The following is a 24,847-nucleotide window of genomic DNA, read 5'->3' as shown; positions in this document are numbered from 1 at the left end:
AATGGGCAGAAGGATTTTGTGCCCAGTGCTTACTTTATTTTGTTTGACAATGTTTTACATTGATCATTGAATGTTTCTCTTATGTATATCTTGCCTTCTCATTACCTACTGTAGTATTAAAGTGGATTACATGTTTGTTTCATTTTCTTTCATTGATCGTGTTACCCTCATGTTTGATTGTCCCTTCACTGGTTTTGTCAAACCCTCACATTCCTCAAAATGTGTACATAGAAGTCAGATTTTGAGATATTGGAAGAGATGAGAGTCACTGGCCATGAGATCAGAAGAACTGAGGACATAATCAAAATTCTGCGAAATGAACTTGCATAAATTTGTAGGTATGCACATTGCTTCTGGTAGCTTACATATTGTTACAGTTTTCAACAATGTTGCCCTGACAACCCATGGAATTGTAGAGAAATATATTTTATCATCAAGCTATAATTTTCTCTCATCTTTGGATTCAAGACTCAACTAGATCATCAATACAGACCCTAGGTCTGTCACCTCTAAGACTCATTTGATTAACCCTCCTTAAACACTTTTTTTTCACTCGTGTTCCATCAGAGTGGATGGCAAATTTCAGCTGCATTATAAGCTCATGTATTTAGAAATTTCGCATGTGATAGGAGTTTTCATTACTGCACTCACTGGTCTTTTGAAACTGTCACCACCACATCACTGTCAGTTCATTGTCATTTACTTTCACAAAACAGTTTCTTTTGAAACTGTCACCACCACATCACTGTCAGTTCATGGTCATTTACTTTCACAAAACAGTGTGTTAAAACCACACTGTTTTGTGAAAGTAAATGACAATGAACTGACAGTGATATGGTGGTGACAGTTTCAAAAGACCAGTGTACAGAAGCGGTTAGTATCATCAATTGCTAATTGTACATTATTACTCCTTAAATTTCCTACAGACCTCAGACTGAATCTTTGTTTACTTATCCTTGTAAAAAATGTAAACTGCCTTCTGTTTTCATATATGTTAAACTTCTTATCCTCTCTTACGAACTCTGTAGTTGATGGCTAAGCTACAATAAGTTCCCAATAGAGTGGGACAAATCTAAGCACATAAAATGTGGTCAAAAACTAAGGAGACTTTTTCTTGAAGTATTTTTACTTATTCCTCAAAATCAGCTTTGTCCTCTTCAAAGTAATCCCCTTCAGATATAATACACTTGTGCCAGTGCTTTTTCCAGTGTAGGAAGCACTTATGAAATTCACTTTTTGATTTTATGTTGAGTTCCTTCGCAGATTGTGGTTTTACCTCATAATTGGTGGCAAAAGGACATCCTTTCATGGTTCTCTTCAGCCTTGGGAAAGAAAGAAGTTGCAGAGGGCCATGTCCAGCAAAAAAGTAGCTGAGGCAAAATAATGATTTTTTTTTCTCACAAAAAAAATCTTGAACAAGCATTGAGTTACATTATTGTGATGCAATTTTCACAAGTGGTTTTGTCGTAATTCTGGTCATTTTCTTTGGATTGATTCAAACAAACAGCCTGTAACATGCAGATAGTGTCCCTTATTGGCAGTACGACCATAAGGCAGGAACTCATGATGCACTTTCCAATTGTAATTGAAGAAAACAGGGAGAAGAATCTTCACATGTGACCGAAGTTTCCGAATTATTTTCGGTCTTGACTCTTCAGTCAGTTTCCATTGGGACAATTGCACTTGAGATCGATGTCATATCCATGTACCCATGTTTTTTTCCTCTGTTACACTAATCTTTAGAAGTATTGGATCATTGTTGACTTCATTCAGCAATTCCTGAGTGACGTGTATGCAGTGTTATTTCTGATTAAAGGTGGAGGACAGTAAACTGCTGGTGGGAGCATGTAGGGATGAGGTGGAGAGTGGGGCAGCTAGGCACAGCCGGGAGGCTAGATGGATGGTGGGGGAGAGAGGGGGGATTAGCAGAAAGGAGAGAGAAGTTGAAAGACAGGGTGCACTGGTGGAATAGAGAGCTATGTAACGCTGGAATAGGAACAGGGAAGGGGATGATGGGTAAGGACAGTGACCAAGAAAGGTTGAGATTGGGAGGGTTATTGGAATGTGGGATATATTGCAGGGAGAGTTTCCACCTGTGCAATTCAGAAAAGCTCTCATTGGTGGGAAGGATCCCGATGGCACAGGCTGAGAAGCAATCATTGAAATGAAGCACGTCATGTTGGGTGGCATGCTCAGCAACAGGGTGGTCCCATAGTTTCTTGGACAAAGTTTGTCGGTTGCCTTTCATGCAGGCAGAAGCTTGTTGGTTGTGATGCTCATGTAGAATGCAGCACAGTGTTTGCAGCTTAGCTTGTAGATCACATGACTGGTATCACAAGTAGCCCTGCTTTTGAAGGATTGGTGATGCTTGTCACTGGACTTGGAGCAGGTGGTGGTGGGAGGATGTATGGGACAGATTTTGAATCTAGACCTATTACAGGGATATAAGCCATGAGGCAAGGGGTTGGGAGCAGTTGTTGTGTGGGGATGGATCAAAATATGGTGTAGGTTTCTTGGGTAGTGGGATACCTTTGTGCGAGGAGTAGGAAGGATAGTGGGCAGAATATTTCTCATTTCAGGGCAGGACAAGAGGTAATCGAAAAACTGGTGGAGAATGTAACTCAGTTGCTCCAGTCCTGGGTGGTAGTGAGTCATGAGGGGAATGCTCCTCTGAGGCCGATGATGGGGCTTTGGGAGGTTTTGCTTGATGGGTAAGATAAGGCACAGGAGATCTGTTTTTTACAAAGTTGGGAGGGTAATTATGATTTTTAAAGGCCTCAATGAGACCCTCATTACATTTTGAGAGGGACTGCTCATCACTACAGATGCGATGGCCACTGGTGGCTAGTCCATGTGGAAGGGGCTTCTTGGTATGGAGTGTGTGGCAGGTGATGAAGTGGAGGTATTGCTGGTGGTTGTTAGGTTTGATATGAACAGAGGTATTGATGTAGCCATCTGTGAGGTGGAGGTCAACACCAAGGAAGGTGGCCTAATGGGTTGAGCATGACCAGGTGAAGTAAATGGGGGAGAAGGAGTTGAGATTCTGGAGGAATGTTCATAGGGTGTCCTCACATTCAATCCAGATGACAAAGATGTCATCAGTGAATCTGAACCAGGTGAGGGGATTAGGATTCTGCATGTTTATGAAGGATTCCTCTAGATGACCCATGAATGGATTGGCATAGGATGGTGCCATGCGGGTGCCCTTAGTTGTACCCAGGATTTGTTTGTAGGTAACGCCTTCAAAGGAGAAGTACTTGTGGTTGAGGATATAGTTGGTCATGGCAACTAGGAAGGAGGTGGTCGGTGTGGAATTCATCGTGCGTTGGGAAAGGTAGCATTCAGTAGGGCTCAGGCCATGGGCATTAGGGATGTTAGAGTGAAGGAAGGTAGCACCAGTAGTTTCAGGCAGGGCACCCTGTGGTAAACGGACAGGAACTATGGAGAGTTGGTGGAGGAGGGTAAGTTGTGGGTAATAGGCTGAAGGTATTGGCGAATGAGAGGAAGGTATTGGCCAATGAGAGAAGAGATCCTCTCAGTGGGGCCTCAGTGACTGCCCACATTGGGGCATGATGGACTTTAGGAAGCACGTAGAAGGAGGAATCCTTCCTAAATATCCAGAATCCCAAACCACTCATCTGGTTGAGATTCATTGATGGCATCTTTGTGATCTGGATGAGGGTGAGGACACCCTATCCACATTGCTCCAGAACCTCGACACCTTCACCCCTATTCACTTCACCTGCTCCTTCTCAACACATCAGGCCACCTTCCTTGATGTTGACCTCCATCTCAAAGCTTGCTGTGTCAGTACCTCTGTCCATATCAAACCTACCAACTACCAGAAACACCTCCACTTTGACAGCTTCCACCCATTCCATAGCACGAAGTCCCTTCTATACAGCCTAGCCACCTGTGGCCGTCACATCTGTAGTGATGAGTGGGCCATCTCAAAATATACCAAGGGTCTCACTGAAGCCTTTACAGATCGTTATTACCCTCCCAACCTTGCACAAAAACAGATCTCCTGTACCTTATCTTTCTAGTCACCCAATACCTCACAAAGCCCCATCATCCAGCCACAGAGAAGCTTTCCCATCATGACTCAGTACCACCCAGAACTGGAGCAACTGAATTCCTCTCTCCCCCATGGTTCTGACTAGCTCTTATTGTGCCCCAAAATGATAAATGTGCTGCCCACTATAATTCCCACCCCTCCCTCAGTGGTTTTCCACCATCCACTGAACCTACATGTTATCCTCGTCCACCTTACACAACCCGTGCTCCCAATCCCTTACCTCGTGGCTCATACCCCTTAATAGACCTAGATGCAAGACCTGTCCCATACATCCTCCCACCACCACCTACTCCAATCCTGTCACAAACATCACCTATCCCATCAAAGGCAGGGCTACTTGTGAAACCAGTGAAGTGATCTACAAGCTTAACTGCAATCACTGTCCTGCATTCTCTGTAGGCATGACAACCAACAAGCTGTCTGTCTGCATGAGTGTCCACCAACAAACTGTGCCAATAAACAACTCAACCACCCTGTTGCTGAACATTCCTCCCAACATGATGTCCTTCATTTCAGTGGCTGCTTCACAGCCTATGCCATCTGGATCCTTCCCACCAACACTAGCTTTTCTGAATTAGGCAGGTGGAAACTCTCCCTGTAATATATCCTATGCTCCCGTAACCCTCCTACTCTCAACCTTCATTAGTCCTTGTCCTTACCCATCACCCCTTTCCTGTTCACATTCCAGCACTATACAGCCCTCCATTCCACTAGCACACCAAGTCTTTTTACTTCTCTCCTTTACTACCACTAACCATCCCCCCCCCCTCTCACCCAATCTTTGTCTAACCTCCTGACTGCACCTAACTGCCCCACTCTCCACTTCGTCTCTGTACGCTCCTAGCAGCACTTCACCGACCCCCACTCCTGCCCTACTATCCCTCCATCCCTCCCACTCCCCACCCCAGCCTCTTCATTAACCCCATACGGTTGCCTCGCAGTCTGTCTCCAGATGCCAGAGACTGTAGTCATGTGTGTGTGAGTTGCGTTTGCATGAGTGTGTGTGTGTGTGTGTGTGTGTGTGTGTGTGTGTGTGTGTGTGTGTGTGTTGCTTAATTTTGACAAAGGCCGTGTTGGCCAAAAGCTAATTGTGTGACAGCTTTTTTTGTTGTGCTTTTCTGCAACTCAGCATTTCTGCTGTATAGTGAGTAGCCACTATCCTTTTCATTATATTGTTACATTCTATCCCAGATTTTCCATTGTTTGATTTTGCCTGATGGCTTTTCTTCCATCTCAACTCAGTATAGTATGCATTACTATAATCAGTTCCCATTCTTTTTTCTTTTCTCTTCTGTGTTTCTCTTGTCGCCTCACAAACTGCACTGCATGCTCTACTTACAAAGCACTCTGTATCAACCGTCTCAGCCATGCACAACAGATGGCTGTAAGACCACGCTGATTGTTGGTGCAGCATTGTATGTTCCACATTGCACCCATCAATACGATAATCGTATACCTTCATATTGATCACTGTCCCTGCGCCATGCTTGCGTCTTTTCGCATGTTCTTTCTCGCACCTTTCCTGTGCCAACTGCTCTCACTCCTTCTCCTCTCTATTCCAGATCTCAGTTTGCACCCACTGATTTCAAGTAATCTAGTCACTTCCACTATTCCCCTTTTGACCCTTATCCATCCACAGGCCTGCAGCACACACAAACACACACACACACACACACACACACACACATATATATATATATATATATATATATATATATATATATATATATATATATATATATATATATATATGGTTATAATAGAAGGAAAAATTCCATGAAGGAAAAATATACCTAAAAACAAAGATGATGTGACTTACCAAATGAAAGTGCTGGCGGGTCGACAGACACACAAACGAACACAAACATACACACAAAATTCAAGCTTTCGCAACAAACTGTTGCCTCATCAGGAAAGAGGGAAGGAGAGGGAAAGATGAAAGGATGTGGGTTTTAAGGGAGAGGGTAAGGAGTCATTCCAGTCCCGGGAGCGGAAAGACTTACCTTATGTCTGCTTGTGTCTGTATATGTGTGGATGGATATGTGTGTGTGTGCGAGTGTATACCCGTCCTTTTTTCCCCATAAGGTAAGTCTTTCCGCTCCCGGGACTGGAATGACTCCTTACCCTCTCCCTTAAAACCCACATCCTTTCGTCTTTCCCTCTCCTTCCCTCTTTCCTGATGAGGCAACAGTTTGTTGCGAAAGCTTGAATTTTGTGTGTATGTTTGTGTTCGTTTGTGTGTCTGTCGACCCGCCAGCACTTTCATTTGGTAAGTCACATCATCTTTGTTTTTAGGTATATATATATATATATATATATATATATATATATATATATATATATATATATATATATATATATATATATATATATATATAATATAGCGAAACGTTCCACGTGGGAAAAAATATCTAAAAACAAAGATGATGAGACTTACCAAACAAAAGTGCTGGCAGGTCGATAGACACACAAACAAACACAGACATACACACAAAATTCTAGCTTTCGCAACCAATGGCTGCTTCGTCAGGAAAGAGGGAAGGAGAGGGAAAGACGAAAGGATGTGGGTTTTAAGGGAGAGGGTAAGGAGTCATTCCAATCCCGGGAGCGGAAAGACTTACCTTAGGGGGAAAAAGGACGGGTATACACTCGCGCGCACACACACACACACACACACACATATCCATCCGCACATACACAGACACAAGCAGACATTTGTAAAAGCAAAGAGTTTGGGCAGAGATGTCAGTTGAGGCGGAAGTAAAGAGGCAAAGATGTTGTTGAAAGACAGGTGAGGTATGAGTGGCGGCAACTTGAAATTAGCGGAGTTTGAGGCCTGGCGGATAACGAGAAGAGAGGATATCCTGAAGGGCAAGTTCCCATCTCCGGAGTTCTGACAGGTTGGTGTTAGTGGGAAGTATCCAGATAACCTGGACGGTGTAACACTGTGCCAAGATGTGCTGGCCGTGCACCAAGGCATGTTTAGCCACAGGGTGATCCTCATTACCAACAAACACTGTCTGCCTGTGTCCATTCATGTGAATGGACAGTTTGTTGCTGGTCATTCCCACATAGAAAGCTTCACAGTGTAGGCAGGTCAGTTGGTAGATCACGTGGGTGCTTTCACACGTGGCTCTGCCTTTGATCGTGTACACCTTCCAGGTTACAGGACTGGAGTAGGTGGTGGTGGGAGGGTGCATGGGACAGGTTTTACACCGGGGGCGGTTGCAAGGGTCGGAGCCAGAGGGTAGGGAAGGTGGTTTGGAAATTTCATAGGGATGAACTAAGAGGTTACGAAGGTTAGGTGGACGGCGGAAAGACACTCTTGGTGGAGTGGGAAGGATTTCATGAAGGATGGATCTCATTTCAGGGCAGGATTTGAGGAAGCCGTATCCCTGCTGGAGAGCCACATTCAGAGTCTGATCCAGTCCCGGAAACTAACACCAACCTGTCAGAACTCTGGAGATGGGAACTTGCCCTTCAGTATATCCTCTCTTCTCGTTATCCGCCAGGCCTCAACCTCCGCTAATTTCAAGTTGCCGCCACTCATACCTCACCTGTCTTTCAACAACATCTTTGCCTCTACTTCTGCCTCGACTGACATCTCTGCCCAAACTCTTTGCCTTTACAAATGTCTGCTTGTGTCTGTGTATGTGCGGATGGATATGTGTGTGTGTGCGAGTGTATACCCGTCCTTTTTTCCCCCTAAGGTAAGTCTTCCCGCTCCCGGGATTGGAATGACTCCTTACCCTCTCCCTTAAAACCCACATCCTTTCGTCTTTCCCTCTCCTTCCCTCTTTCCTGACGAAGCAGCCGTTGGTTGTGAAAGCTAGAATTTTGTGTGTATGTTTGTGTTTTTTTGTGTGTCTATCGACCTGCCAGCACCTTTGTTATATATATATTTTCCCAAGTGGAATGTTTCCCTGTGACTTCATGCCAATTTTAGTTGGTTATCGCCTCTCATTATTGGCCTACTCCTTCAGATTCCATCCTGTTTCCCTGTGTTTCTTCCTTTTCATAATTTTTTGTTTGAGTGTATTTCTGCAAATTTTTTGTCTGACATAATTATATGGTATTTGCGTATCTTTTGCATTTTTTCTACCACCATGGATTATTATGCCTTCCATTTGCACCAGTGCAGAAAAGTTTCCTTATTCCTAGTAGAACCCAGTCCTACATACTGTTCCCACGTTGTTGCTTAGCTCATGGAATCCCCTCAGATGGCCTTACCATCAAATTACCCATCTCTGGCTGCAACCCTTCCTTCCACAATGACCTCCATCTTTTCATATTCTGCCAGTCCTTAGCCCCCACCAACATAGCTCCGCAAAACCATATCAAGCAGGTCCAAACCTCCTTGCAACACCTTCTTTCCACTTCTGAAATTCTCCTGCCATGCAATCTCAAGGACCTCCAGTCTGTACTCAAATCCTTAGGCCCATCCCAGAAACTCTCCCCAGAGTCCATCTCTCTCCTCACCCATCCCATCACCCACACTCCTACCTTCTACACACTTCCTAAATTACATAAACCCAACCACCCAGGATGCCCCATTGCAGCCAGTTACTATTCCAGAGAATCACTGCTCTTGTAGACATCTTCAGCCTATTACTTACAACCAACCCTCCAACCATTTCCTTCACTGACTCACTTTACCACATGATGCCATGCTCGTCACTGTTGCTGCCACCTCCCTTTACACTAACACCCCTAATGCCCATGTCCTACCCCTATTGAACACTATCTTTTTCTATGCCCAATGGATTCCAAACCAACCACCTCCTTCCTAATCAGCATGACCAACTACATCCTCTCCCACAAGTACTTCTCCTTTGAAGGCATTACCTTGAAACAAACCAGATGGCTTATATACCTGTCATAAATCTAGATGCAAGACCTGTCCCATACATCCTCCCATCACCACCTACTCCAGTCCTGTCACAAACATCACCTACTCCATCAAAGGCAGGGCTGCCTGTGATACCAGTCAGGATCTAAAAGCTAAGCTGCAGCCACTATGCTGCATTCTACGTGAACATGGCAACCAACAAGCTGTGTGCCCGCATGAAAGGCCACCGACAAACTGTGGCCAATAAACAACTGGACCATCCTGTTCCTGTAACCCTCCTGGTCTCGACCTTTGTTAGTCATTGTCCTTACCCATCAGCCCCTTCTCTGTTCCCATTGCAGCACTACACATAGCCCCCTATTCCACCAATGCACCTAGTCTTTTTACTCCTTTTCTGCTAACCCTCCACTAGCTTCCCCACACCCCATCTAAATTTTCGACTGCATCCAGCTGCCCCACTCTCCACCTTATCTCTGTATACTCCCCACCCCTACTCTACTATCCCTCCCCCTACCAGCCCCAGCCTCCTCCTTACCCCCACCCTGTTGCCTTGCCCTGCTGTGCACAGTGTGGCTCCATCTGCCAGAGACTGTTGTCATGTTGGTGTGAGGTGTGTGTGTGTGTGTGTGTGTGTGTGTGTGTGTGTGTGTGTGTGTTGTCTAAGTTTGACAAAGACCTTGTTTGCCAAAAGTTAATTGTGTGACAGTCTTTTGTTGTGCCTTTCTGCATCTCAGTATCTCCACTTTATGGTGAATAGTCATTTTCATTATATTGTTACTTTCCATCTTGGAGTTTCCATTGTTAAACTAGATAAATGATTATGATTGCAAGGTAAAATAGGGGAACAGTTAAAATTGGCAAGGGAAATAGGCTACCTAACAGTGTATAGTAGAACTAGGTAAATGAGAACAAAAAGTCAGATTACAGTGAGTACGAGATACTGCAACTGTTATTGTAGAGGAGCTACTCATAAAGTAGGGAATAAACAATTGGAATTGAAGGGATTGGCTCTGTATCTCAGATCGAGCTGACCAGTGAGCATTTGGTTTGGGTGGAGCGTGCCAAGTTCAATGCTGCTAAACGCTCAGGAATGATGCTACTTGTGCATACGGTACATGGGCCCCAATGTGGTATACGTGATCGCAGTGCACTCCAGTGACAGTTTGAGGGATGTTTCTAGTTTGTAAATCACACTGTTCACTCAACGGGTGTGCGTAAAATTAACACGTTAGCTCTATTAAAATGCACATTTCCTCCATCGTCCACAAAAAGGAAAGTACCATGTCCAACCAATAAGGACACAGGCTTATAAAAGTTCCATTACAAATAGTGCGGTACAGATTTGGAATACTTCTCCGCATAAGATAAACATTATTTCATCATTCCCACATTTTAGTAAAACCCCAAGGTCAGTCTTACTTGATCACTGTTCCTACCCAGTAGCAGAATCTTTGCAACATGTGAATTATGAAGCGTAAAAGAAAAAGGAGCAAAATATCTTTATATAAGTAGTGCAAGCTGCCCTGTAGGTTAAGCCAATCGAACAAAGTCACCCCTCAAAAAAAAAGGTGAACTTATATTTACATAACATCAAATATTATAGCATATACTTATATTAAACTAATAATAAAGTATCAGAACCTAATAAAAACGCGAATGTTAGGGGAAAAAAATTGGAAGTGTTAAGACGCGAACCACAGCCTCAACAAAAACTCTTTATCGGACAGAGACGCTACACATTACACTAAACCAACAACATACTCCTTATACTTAATCATATTATGTTATCCATTACTGAAAACATTAATTGTAGATATTTATGTTACTAATTGGAATTTAATTATAACAAATTGTACCAAGAACAGTGTGTTTTGAGTGGATCTTCAGTGTGTCGCTGCCTTCAAATAGCCTACTCTCATAATACGCAAGTTACAATAATTCTTTTGCCACGAATTTGATGTTTCTCATTATTTTATTGGAACGAATCACACAACTAACAATGGATTTTCCAGTGATTATCAATTTGCTGGTGCTCAGAAACGGTATATATACATATAGGCTTGAAATGAATGCCAATATGGCACCTCATAAATCTGTACTGAAGGGAGACGGCGTGCGTGTGACGTAGTTGGCGTTGTGCCATCTCATTGGTCAATGCTCAGACACACGCTCAGAATATCTGACATGCCAGATAGCACTCTGCACGTTCGGAAAGATTCTCGAACTTGCTATTCCACACTATGACATCAGAAACTTGGCACGCTCAACGTTCGGATGCACAGTCCGCGTGCCAACGGCTTTAGGGTTACCATTGCCTCTGATGATGCTATGATATGTGCCTTATAGAATGCTGGGAGATCATATTGGTTTAATGACATAGTGTATTCCAGCCAAGTGAGTATTTCTCTATCTTCTTCATAGTAGGCAATTTTAGTTTTTTCACTTAATGGCCTGTAATTCATATTTACATTGTTAATTTAATCTGAAGATGTGAATAATTATCGTCAAACCGGTTGTACCTTGACTCCGCAATAAACAAGAGTTAGCAACTAAAAGCAGACTCTACAATTTTTTAGAAGATTTACCTAAAATATCTTTCAAAAATGTTTTAACTAAGCATAGATTAAGATGCGGCTGTTCTTGTAGAAAACTTATATGTCATAGATAGAAACATCAGTTTGCTGGTAAATATGTTGTGCAATTGTGCTACCATCATTGAAGATTAAAGTTTATTTGCTGGCTGGATCTTGTGCAGATTGCTGGCTGCAACATCGGTGCAGCTGTCAGCAATGGTGACATTGTGGCTGCTAGCTGATAAGACAAGTAGTAATCACAGGAGAGGTCTGCACAGGTATCTGCAGGCATGGTGAGGCTTATGGTACTGGCTTGATGTAAGGATGAAGGTAGCACCCATAGTGGTTTGACTTGCTTGCATGAGACCACTGTGCTTTTACCATTTTGCAAGATCTCCATGGTATGATTTCCATGTTGTAACACCGGCAAGGTACTAGCATATGGCAGTTGGAACCATTATCTGATGTGATGATGTGAGTTCAGTAGTCTAAAACTTTGCAGATGGAAATGGATGTTCCCCATGGCTTGAAGCAGGTGATCCTTGGATCTTGGCTACGCAAACTCAGAGCTGTTGCACCAACTGTGGCAGATATGCCGATAATGGCAGTGGTGCAGGTGTGAGATAGTCTACAGGAAGACCTACTGGCTCCTCATACACCATTTCTACTAATGATGCCCCAATGTCCATCTCGTATGGAAGTTTTCTGTAACTCATTGTGAAGAACTTCTGCATGTGCTTGTCCAGTTTCTTCAATTTAAGTGTCCTGATCTTCATACACTGAGCAGGAAACTATTTCTGTGACTCCCATGACATATCATATGCTGTCTATTGGCCTCTGCTATTGCTATGATGTATGGCGTAATCACCATGGTACCACGTATATGTCTGCTTCTGTTGCCTCTTCCTAACCAATTTTGATGCCTGGCCACTGTTACCACTACGATATGTGCATTTCATGAGAGAATTTTTCCTCTTCCCCTTATTTCTCATAGTGTTTAAGTTTCAAAGCACAGAAATTGTCCTTTCATCATGAAAAGTCTTCTAGTTCACATTCTAGGGGTTCAGATTTAATCTCTAGCATGTTTAGCTTCTATGTATTTGTCTGTAACATTTTGGTTGAGGTGACAGTGCTTTCCTAGTTCCTGCTCATGAGTAATGTATGCTCTGGGTTGTTGTAGGTTGTTATTTTCTGTTCTCTGTACTGTGCTAGACTAGTTATTGTGCTGATGTCAAATGTATTTTCTAATCATATTTCCTTAAATCCTCTGTTAATGCATAATGAGCAAGGAAATCGGCACCTAACATAGGCTCAACAACTACAAATGCCCATGTGAAGGGGGTGGTGAATCCTACGTATGAAGTCAGCACTTTGTGGCTGTAGGTGGAAATTGCTGAGTTGTGTACTTTCAGGCACAAATGTTCATCTGGCTTATCATCAGATGCACATTGGGCTGGGAGTGTGTTGACATCTGAGACAATGTGCCTCATACATACAACCATATTGAAGCAGTAGTATGTGCCAGTGGCAGCAGTGTTTGTGGACATTATGTCAACATCAAATTGCCGCTGTGCATGTACCAACTGTTGTGGTGCAGTTCATTTACTGCAGTGTGATGACATTCCACCTGTTGATTATCATACATCTTTGGCTGGTAGTGCTTACTGTTTAACTTTCAAACTGCTGCATAATCCTGATCATGATTTTAGTTTGGGTTGTTGTTGTTGTGGTCTTCAGTCCTGAGACTGGTTTGATGCAGCTCTCCGTGCTACTCTATCCTGTGCAAGCTTCTTCATCTCTCAGTACCTACTGCAACCTACATCCTTCTGAATCTGCTTAGTGTATTCATCTCTTGGTCTCCCCCTACGATTTTTACCCTCCACGCTGCCCTCCAATACTAAATTGGTGATCCCTTGATGCCTCAGAATATGTCCTACCAACCGATCCCTTCTTCTGGTCAAGTTGTGCCACAAACTTCTCTTCTCCCCAATCCTATTCAATACTTCCTCATTAGTTATGTGATCTACCCATCTAATCTTCAGCATTCTTCCGTAGCACCACATTTCGAAAGCTTCTATTCTCTTCTTGTCCAAACTATTTACCGTCCAAGTTTCACTTCCATACATGGCTAACCCCCCCTCCCCCCCTTAGTTTGGGTAGGTGCATGATTTTGTGTATTTCAGTGCTGGTTGAGAAAACTGCCGGTGATACCAGCAGACATTAATTAAAAAGCCCACCAGTCTGCAGCTGATCTTAGGGTTGCAGGACTGTTGTGGGCTGCGACTTTAGTTGTTTAGTAGGTTCACCCCATTGTTGCTGCACCTGAAGTAGAATCTCATCTTTGGCACATAAACTGTGGAGTCCTGCAGCTATGTTCAGCATGTGGCATGGTGTGATGTTGGCACAGTGTGGTGTCATCTCTTCAGGCAAGTTTGGCATCTGTTGGGTGGGATCAAGTGGCTCATCATCTGCTGATTATGTCTTGGAAACTGTTGCTGTTCGACTCCACCATTACACTCTCTCAGCCACTTTTGACAACTTGCGTAATGTCTGATCATCTTGCACCTGTGTTGGTAGCTGCTGTTGCCAAATATGTATCAACAAATTATCCAAAACAGTTATGTCTATCATACCTTGTAGATGCCATCAAAATTCTGAAGTTGTTTTGTTGCCTCCTGTTTATTCGCAAGGACGTGTCTGAGCCTTTCGTCTGGCAATTTAGTGTAGTGAGCAATTAATTCAGCTTTTAAAGTGAGGTGAGGTGAGCCTGATGATGTGAAGAGTGCATAATAATGTCTGACACCAATACTGTCTCCCTTTGATCTGAACTGCTGATCACTAGCATAAATTGTTCATGATCATCGGTAACTTGTTGGAGTCCAAAAATATTTTCTGTGATCATGAGCCAAATTTGTGGTTGATCATTGAGGAATGGCAGGGCGTGTAACTGCAAACACAGTAGGGAATAACCACTTGAGCTGACAGACAGACAGACAGCTCGTTGCCCCTCAGTGCAGTGTCATATGTGGAAGAAATCACCAGGACAGTCAACATATTCAAATCTGGCTTAACATGACCTAGTGTAGCAGAAAGATCAAATGCACATTGGCTTGTAATCAGCTCTGCTGTTCACATTTGTTTAACTGACATGTGATTTTGCAGTATTTTAACATTCAGTTCTATGCACTGCAATGTGTTCACTGCATTTCGTGGCAATTTTTGTGAATGTCATTGTCGATGGCATGCAGCAGGTTTTGGTGTCCTGCATTATAGTGTCATATTTAAGAGTCCACAAAATAAATTGTCCATAATGATACTTGTTACTTCATTGTTGGGCACTATTTACAAGGGTAAGGCTTGTATACCACTTAGAATGATCTGCAAATCATTTAAGTTTATAGAATTATTTTTTATTACTTACTGCACAAAACAAAATGACAGAGAGATGAAACTTTGCACCAAAGGTAACACACACTACAGTTAATTGCTGAATCATTTATTTCCACAACAGATAGCTCAGGAACCCACTCATGATGGTAACATATTAGATAATGGCAACAAATAGACCTGACCTTTTTGACAATGAGCATAGTGAAACTAGTACCAGTGATCATGAGGCTTACTAAAGTACGAAGAGCAGCTAAAACAGGTAGGAAGATTTACATGTTCAGTAAACTGAGTAGAGCGGCAGTTGAGTCACATCTCCAAGAGGAGTCCCAAACATTTATCTCTGAACAGTAACACATAGAAGAACTGTGACTCAAGCTTAAAAGAATAGTTGACCATGCACTGGACACATATTTATCTAATAGAACAGTTCATCATGGGAGAGACCCTCCTTGTTACACAGTGGTTGTAAAAAAGCTTCTGAAGAAACAGAGAATAATATGGTACTGCAGTGCCCATGTCAATCCAAATTATGATGCAATATTCCTTTGGTCATGCATGCATGCATTATACAGCTGATGGTTGTCCATACTCATAACTGCAAATACATTTCTTGTATTTCATAATGGCTGTAGTCACCACAGTAGCTGTTCTTTGGACATCCATGAATGTCTGAAGGCACACTGCATCTAATTCAGAATTACAGTCGCCCATTGCAATATCATATTTATCTGCTGACACCGGGCAAGTGACTTTCAAGTGAGATGTGTCCCTTGTTCACGAATGTACATAATGGATGTACAAGTGCAAGTTGTAGATACATGGTTGATGTCATATAGAAATTTGGGTGTGGTCATGAGTCATGCTAGGATAGCATATTTGTAAGGTGACTGGTTATGATAAGCGGGAAATCCGGGTCCGAGTCTCAGTCCGGCACAGATTTTCACGTCATCATCCCATTACACAGCTCATGGTCATCCACATTCCAACTGCAAATACATTTCTTGTGTATTATGAATAATAGGTGGAAACAAAGCAAAAGGCTGTTGATAGAGAGACACTAAATAAAATTCATTTTGCTGTCAATAGGGCAACACATGATGTCTTCCACAACTAGCTCAACAGAATCATGTCAAATAATCTCTTATAAAACCTAGTGAAGTTCTAGCCACATGTCAAGTCGCTCAGTGACATCTACGTTAGTGCCCAGACACTTGTGGATGACACAGAAACTGGAATTGCAGGTAGCAAAGCTAAAGCAGAAGTGCTGAACCCGACTTTCAGTTGTTCCTTTATTACGGAAGATACAGATGGACTGCCCCAAACTACTTCTCACTCCACTGCAAAGATGAATTATATGGCATTGCAAAACAGGTAGAGTCATAAAAACTCAACAAGATTCCAGAGACACTGGGAATCTTGTCAGATTGTGTACAGAATTTACAACAGAGATAACTCCAATTTTAACTGTAATATACCATAGATCCTGTGAACAAAAAACTGTTTTCCAGTGTCAGTTGATTGGAAGAAAGCACAGGCACATCCATCTATAAGAAGGGTAGCAGTTAAGTGATCCACAAAACTACTATCCAATCTCACTGACAGCCGTCTGTCGTAGAATCATATCCGGAGCTCAAACATAATAAGGCTTCAAAAATGGAATGACACCTTCAAAGCCAACCAACATCCTGAAAGTCGTTGATCAATGCAGTAAGGGAGATGCAGTATTTCTTGAACTCTTGAAACTATTTTACTCAATACCACACCAATGCATATTAATGAATGTGTGCTCATAAGGACTTTCAAACGAAATTTGTGACTGGATTGATGATTTCTTGTAGAGAGGATGCAGAATATTACTTTAGATAGACAGTTGTTGGTAGATGTAATAGTAATTTCAGGCCTGCCCCAAGGAAATGTGTTGACTATTGCTGTTCATTACTACAATGATTTATAGCTCGTGTCATGTAAGATGGTGCTTCCATGCGTAGAGGGCGAAGCAGTGAAGGGTGAGAACTGTCCATGCTTAGTAGCAGACAGCGGGCAAACAAAGTCCACATTGCCGAACTGTGTTGCTGCAGACAACAGTCAGGCTCATTTGTCTGCGGTACATCATATTACACATTCAAATCTATGGGAGGAGTTCCAAAATATTAAAACCAGTTTTGATCAGTCGTCATGAGAGAAATATTAATTCACGTCTTGATGACATTGCGTGTACTGCTCCACAGATTTACTCTACTTGACGTCGATACGCAAGAACAGCTGACACAGCTTCGTGAAGATGAGAAGTACAATTTTTCTCAAAATGAGAATTGTCTAACAACAAGATCTTTGAAACTGCATGCAACAATTATCAATTATTGCAGTTTGAACTGTATTATAAGTAAAAATTTAATACACAACAAAATTAACTTCAAGCACAAACCGAAATCATTATATTTGCTTGACAACTGCTTCTACTCAATAGAATTTTTAAAACTGTGTATAAGATGTGTATGTTGATGTGTTTAACTGTAAGTAAGTGTAATCACTGTGCATAAAAAAGAATTAGTGGTAGAAAAGACTAGTGAAAAGACTATTGTAAAAATGGTCAGTAAGATTTCATATTTTTTGCTGTTAATGGGCATTATGAGTGTAAACTAACTCATTTGACATTGAACAATTAACCATCATCTGCAAATAATTCCAGGGAATGATGACCGATAACATCGAAATTCACCTATATCTCTACAAGTAACAGTTACTGTCATTTTAGGGCCTTATCCAGTTTATGCCTTGGAAGTGGCAGGGGTTGACACTTCTGAATATCAAACTTTTGAAGAACTTATCCAGCTGCATTCTCATATGTTATTAGAGCAAGGAACATGGTGAGAGAAGCTCAACTTCTCCTTGGGCAGTATGTTGAACATTATAGTCTGCATAATTCAAACGATACAAAGTCCTAATCAAAAAGGCTAGGAAGTTCTCATTATTATGTATGCAACTGATATGCTGACAAACACATTTTTAAAGAACGAGTCTTTAAAACTAAGAAATATTATCACGTTGTTACAAAGTATACATTGCAATACCACCGTCACTTCTATTTGAATCTGTTTCTAAACAGACTGACTGTAAATTTACAATGATAGGTTCAAGGCTTATATCTATCATCACTTCCCTGTCAAATTATTCTTTCTGAAACTTTTCAGCAAGCCGCACACTGTGCCCACGCTGCAGGTCGGACGTTGTCTATTGCCCCATGTACAAGCGATTCAGTGAATGTTATTTTGAATGTGTGTGTGTGTGTGTGTGTGTGTGTGTGTGTGTGTGGGTGGGTGGGTGGGTGGGTGGGTGGGTGGGTTCCCCCCACCCCCACCTCCATCCCCACCCCCATCCCCCCTCCTCCACATAGCCTTATCCTTTGCACAAATGAATTCCACAGTGCTACACTGACAGTGACACATGGGTAAATGCAAAACTGTGACCCCATTCACGTGCAAGCAAGTCAAGTTTGTATGCTCTGTCAAGTGACTTGTATAAACTAACGAGCTGCAGGAGATAGGTACGATTCTGGTTTATACTGTATTTAATATTTTTATTTTTAATCCAAGGAAAAATATCTGCTTTTCTAGTCTTTATACTTGGTGTTTTCCTTGTAACAGTTGAATTATAACTGGCAATGGCCTACTAAGAAGCAAGGTGTGACAAGAATTGTGAATTATGTCATGAAACTGACAGCATTCATTTCCGAGTAGTAGTCACAGCTGTTTTTCTTACATGTTTACTCTCAGAAACAAAACTAGAAGAAGAATCAGCATGCAGAACAATTATCTGAGAATCTCTTCCTGTGGAAACTTTAAAACTGCCTCATTTTCCGTCAGATCTTCCTGGAATGATTCTAATTGACCCATGTTTCATCAAGGTAATTCACTGTTGAACTACCTCCTTCTCTTGTATCGTGAATCTTTATATAGTGTGTAGTTCATGCTGCACCTATTTCACTTCTGTGAACTAAAAACTCTCTTCTTAACATATCAGGAACCAACATCTTTTAAAATACTTTACATTGACGAAGCACTTACCATTGAAGCTAATTTTCTCCTGCATTAGTGTAACATGTTTTTGTGATGTCAGGCATTCACCATTTACATGGAGCACATTAAAACATTGTTGTTAAAACCATCCATTCCTTGCAGTTTCGATGATTTCCAGCTGACACGAAACCAACTTTTTCTATGGTCCCTACAGCTCTGACACTTTCGTTTACAATTGTCTTTACAGTTCTCTTGCCAACACAACATGGCTCTGGAGTCCATTCTTGTGTCTTCAAATGTCAACAGAAGAAAACCTGTTTTCAAATTCACGTTTGAAAAAGTTATAAATGTGGTAAGTAATCCCTGTTGCCTGCTTGTGAAGCACTTCACATTTAATGCCGTCATCTGGCTTCTTTGTAATTGCTCTTAAACATTTAAAGATACACATACATGCCTATACTGCTAGAAGAAAAAAAAAGAATACAAAGGAAACATTGACAGTTGAATGCATTATTCGGTTGTTGCAAAGTATGACAACAGTGCAGCACGTAGGAGTGACATTCTCGCTGTCTAGCTGCTCACAAAGAGAATGAATGTTATTGGCTGCCAATGGCTAGTGGAGGGGGATGTGCGGAATGGTTGAAAATTGGGCCACCTTCCAACATGATGTGGACTTTAGTAGATAATATTGATAGAACTTCTCACTTTTTGTTGGTGATGCATGTATCAGTAAGAAAGTAATAACTAATAAAAGCTGCACAAATATCCAATCAGATCTTGATAAAACTTCAAAGTTATGCCAAGATTGGCAACTCATTTTAAACATTTAGAAATGTCAAATTGTGCACACCATAAAATTAAAAAGAAGTGTATGAGGGGCGTTCCGTAAACAATCCACTACTTTCTTTCTGGGGGGGAACAAAAAAGGGCTAAACTAAATTCCACTTGAACAGGCCATGAGCTGTGGCATTCTCAGCCGATAGGTGTCGCTGGATGTGGATATGGAGGGACATGTGGTCAGCATACTGCTCTCCTGGCCATATGTCAGTTTACGAGACCACTCTCTACTTCTCAATCAAGTAGCTCCTCAGTTTGCTTCACAAGGGCTGAGTGCGCCCCACTTGCCAACAGTGGTCAACAGACCCGATGCTCACCCATCAAAGTGCTAGCCCAGCCTGACAGCATTTAACTTCGGTGATCTGACAGGAACTGGTGTTACCACTGCAGCAAGGCCATTGGCTCTTCCCGAAAGCAGGTTAGTTTTATTCAGGATTCCAATGTATCTTGTCATTCCTCATTCTTTTGGCTACAAAGCCCTATTTTCAGTATAATCTCCATTCAGTGCGATGGTTTTACACCACCTTAGGTGGGAGGGCCTGTACCAGTCTACTGGTCGACATAAGAGACAATGTCGTACTACATCAATAACCTCTCCATCATCCAAGTACAGCTTCCCATGGAGTGCATCCTTCAATGGGCTGAACAGGTGGAAGCTGGATGGTGTGAGAGCTGCCTGCAGGTTGGATGAGGGAGAACAGTCCAATGAAGTTTTGTGAGCTCCTCATGGGTACAGAGACTTTTGTGAGGCTTCACATTGTTATGTAAGTGTTTGTTCATGACCTGTCAGTCACCTCGAATAAGAGTGTCCTCATTTTCCAAGATTACAGGAATCACAGCTGTGTGTGGCACTTGGGAGATCGGACAGGTTTGCGTGACCTTGTTGTGATAGTGACAGCACCTCACCCAGTGACTTAACATGCTTTTGTTCACTACCAGGTCTCCCTAGAAATTCCATAAGCACCTGTGAATATCTGTGATGCTCTGGTTTTCCACCAAAAGAATCTCAGTGACAGCTCTGTGTATGGAATCCACCTCCATTACAGACGCTGTTTTGAAGACTAAGCATAACGCCAGCACTTATCAGAACATCATGAAACTATGGGGACTGAAGCAGGAATATTTCATGAATTCTCACAACAAATTACACTTTTTTTTCAACTGAAATTAGCCTAGAAAAAAATGGATTGCATTACTTATTGAATGGCCCTTTAGTATTCTTTGAGTACAACATCAATGAGTTAACAGTTAAAATAAGCCATCTCATACAAACACATGACTGTAACAGTTTGCAGGGATATGAAATGAAATGGTCACACATCCTCAGACTTAAGAGACACAGGTGGCAAACTTCAATTTATTGACAGAATATAGGGAAAATTCCATCAGTTTATGAAGCAGACTGCTTACAGATCACTCATGTGTCCAATCTTAGAACATTGCTCAAGTATTTGGGACCCACACCAAATAGGACAAGCAGGGGCTATTGAACATATTCAAAGGAGGGCAGCACAGGTCATCTCAAGTTTGTTTAACTTCATGGCAACTGTCATGGAAATATTAAGTATCCTAAGTTGGCAGACACTTGAAGATAGAAGTCAATTATCCATCAAAAGCCTACTCATGAAGTTTCAAGAATCAGTATTAAGTGAAGAATCCAGAGATATTCTTCAGCTGCTTACATTCTGTTCCCGTTGACTAATTACAGCGTGCACAGAGGCATTTAAGCGGTCATCCCTCTTTACTTCGTATGCAATTGGAATGGAAGTAACTCAAACATGTGGCATCACTTAAAGTATATAGGTAGATGTAATTTTCAACAGGCAAGTACTGTTCTTTAGCGTTGGTGATCTCCATTTATGTTTTAGTTGAAGTAAGTGTTTCACTTTCTTATGTGGTCATTACTTTCTTTTAATGTGATCCTAGTGACTGTAATTTTTCACATTACTTCCAGACTAAGTATGTCAGAAATGAAGACAGCCATAGGACTGCAGGCTCAGCTGGTGATTGACCAGGCAGACAGACAGGACTCTGGCCTCTATGTATGTGAAGCAGGAAACGTGTTTGGTCACAGTGAGCTGCTTGTCCATTTAACTATCCAAGGTAAGTTTATTTACGACTTTGTTCTCTATTGTTAAAACTTATTCCATGTGAGTATTAATTCTGCTGTAATTACAAAGAGAGTAGAAGTTTCATAACAAAAGATTGCTTCAGACAGTCAGAATCTGGCATCTGTTCTTTCAGACCTGTCCGGAAGAACAGACACCATTTTGATCCTGCAGCCACTGTGAATCAAGACACAAAGGAATGAAAGACAATTGGCAGCTAATGTCTTTAATTCCTTTGTAAATTGAATTTTTGATTAACATTGCAATCATTTCACTTTTTTCTTCTTTTTTGTCACTTAATAAAAGCTCTTGCTGTTAAGGAAATAAAGGAATCTGGAAAGAATCATATGGCTGGTTCTACAGCTAATTATGTGACGTGTAGTAGAAAATAGCTATGCATTATCATTTAATAGTAAATGAATTCCACAGTGAGAATTCCATTGGATTTAATGCTTTTAACATTTCTCTTCTTATGGTATCAATTAATAACCATCGATTTTATTAGGCAGCTCCAAAGCTGTAATATTGTCCTCTAAAACATACCAAATTGAAACAATGGAAGCCCAGGTTGCAATATCAACATTATTATGAAAAGGATAGATTTCTAATCATTGTAAAAATGACACACTGAGTTGCAGATGGGCACAACAAAAAGAGGCACAGCATCTGGAGGCTGTGGGGGATGGAGTGGGGGGGGGGGGGCAATGGAAAATGAGAGGAGCAGAGAAGCTGAAAAGATCAGTGGTATGTTGGTAGAAGGTGTTTTGTGAAGCAGCCACTGAAATCAAGCATGATACGTTCAGCTGCATGTTGTGCCACAGGTTGGTCTGCTTTGCTCTTGGCCACAGTTTGGCAGTGGCCATTCATCCTAGTGGACAACTGGTTGGTAGTCATACCAGATAAAAAGCTGTGCAGTGATTGTAGCAGAGCTGGTGTATGACATGGCTGCTTTCACAGATCACCCAGCCTCTGATGTGGTAGGATATGATCCCTGTGCCAAGGGCTTGGAATTGGGAGGGGCGAAGAGATGAACTAGGATGTTGTGGAGAAGGGTAGGCAATGAAAACCAGTTTAGTAGGGGTGGTAAAAATCTCAGGTAGGATGTCCCTCATACCAGGGAACAATGATAAATAATCAAAGCACTGATTGAGGAAGTGGTTCACTTGTAACAGTCTGGTGTGGTATTAAGTGCTGAACGGGCTCTCCTTAGTTGTTGGTTCTTGGGGATAGTCGGAGGATTGAGGGTGTGTGGGGATATGGCACGGAAAATTTGTTTACAGACTAGTGTTTGTGAAGGCCTTCATGAGATACTAGCATGCAGAGCAATGGAATTTGTGTAACTGTAGATACACTGTCCTATCATGACTATCCCATATGGGAGAAATTTTTTGGTGTGGGGGAGGTATGGCAGCGTCAAAATGTAGGTGCTGTTGGTGATTGATGGGATTCATGTGAAGAGAGGTGTGGATGGAGTCATTAGAGAGGAGGGGGTCAACATCCAGGAATGTGGCACGCTGGGTAGAGGAGGACCAAGTGAAGCAGTTGAGAGAGGTGTTGAGGTTGTGAAGAAATAAGGATAGGGTGTCTTTGCCCTGTGTCCAGATCATGAAGATACCATCAGTGAACCTAAAGCAGACTGGGTGTTTAGGGTTTTGGGAGTCTTGGAAGGTGCCTTCTAGATGGCCTGTAAACAGGTTGGCACAGGAGGGGGCCATGCAGGTACCCATGGCTGTGCCGGAGACTTGTTTGTATTCTTTCTCTTCAGAGGAGTAGCCGTGTTGTATGATAAAGTTAGTAAAGTAACAATATGAGAGAAGGAAAGTTGCTACTGACCATATAGCGGAGATGCTGAGCTGCAATAGGCACAATAAAATGATTCACACAATCATAGCTTTCGGCCATTAAGGCCTTTGTCAGCAGTAGACACACATGCACACAGACACACACACACACACACACACACACACACACACACACACACAAGCACAACTTGCACACACATCTCCAGTCTCGGAGAGCTGAAACTACACTGTGATTAGCAGCACCAGTGCATGATAGAAGTGGCGACTGCGTGGGGGTAAGGAGGAGGTTGGGGCTGGGAGGGGGAGGGATAGTATGGTGGGAGTGGCGGACAGTGAAGTGATGCAGTTTAGACGGAGGGTAGGAGAGAAGGTGTGGAGGAGGGAGGAGATAAGTAGCGGAAAGGAGAGAATTAAAAATAAAAGAAATTAAAAGACTGGGTGTGGTGGTGAAGTGATGGCTGCGTAGTGCTGGAATTGGAACAGGGTGGGGGCTGGATGGGTGAGGACAGTGACTAACGAAGGTTGAGGCCAGGAGGGTTACGGGAATGTAGAATGTATTGTAGGGAAAGTTCCCACGTGCACAATTCAGAAAAGCTGGTGTTGGTGGGAAGGATCCATATGGCACAGGCTGTGAAGCAGTCATTGAGATGAGGGGTATCATGTTTGGCAGCGTGTTCAACTACAGGGTGGTCCACATGTTTTTTGGCCACAGTTTGTCAGTGGCCGTTCATGCAGACAGACAGCTTGTTGGTTGTCATGCCTACATAGAATGCAGCACACTGGTTGCTGCTTAGCTTGTAGATCACATGACTGGTTTCACAGGTAGCCCTGCCCTTGATGTGATAGGTAATGTTAGTGGCCGGACTGGAGTAGGTGGTGGTAGGAGGATGTATGGGACAGGTCTTGCAGCTAGATCTATTACAGGGGTATGAGCCATGGGGTAAGGGATTGGGAGCAGGGGTTGTGTAAGGATGGACGAGTATATTGTGTATGTTTGGTGGACAGCGGAATACCACGGTAGGAGGGGTGGGAAGGATAGTGGGTAGGACATTTCTCATTTCAGGGCACAACGAGATGTAGTCAAAACCCTGGGGGAGAATGTTATTCAGTTGCTCCAGTCCCGGATGGTACTGAGTTATGAGGGGAATGCTCCTCTGTGGCCAGACATTGGGACTTTGGGAGGTGGTGGGAGAA

The 24,847-nt window shown here is 42.4% G+C and overlaps 1 protein-coding gene across 1 annotated transcript in view; it reads left to right on the top strand.

Annotated features, from left to right (window-relative positions):
* The window catches only part of LOC126144870 (Down syndrome cell adhesion molecule-like protein Dscam2), a 549,485-nt gene that overhangs the window by 311,797 nt on the left and 212,841 nt on the right, over positions 1 to 24,847 (top strand). The window contains exon 15 of the mRNA XM_049915521.1: positions 21,698 to 21,846. Within this exon, the coding sequence (XP_049771478.1) occupies positions 21,698 to 21,846 (149 nt within the window). The remainder of the gene's footprint in view (positions 1 to 21,697; positions 21,847 to 24,847) is intronic.

The sequence above is a fragment of the Schistocerca cancellata genome, chromosome 1, assembly GCF_023864275.1.
Source record: "Schistocerca cancellata isolate TAMUIC-IGC-003103 chromosome 1, iqSchCanc2.1, whole genome shotgun sequence".
In the NCBI taxonomy this organism is placed as follows: Eukaryota; Metazoa; Arthropoda; class Insecta; order Orthoptera; family Acrididae; genus Schistocerca; species Schistocerca cancellata.
The sequence above is the reverse complement of the archived record's forward strand: the minus strand, read 5'-3'. Positions and strand labels throughout refer to the sequence as shown.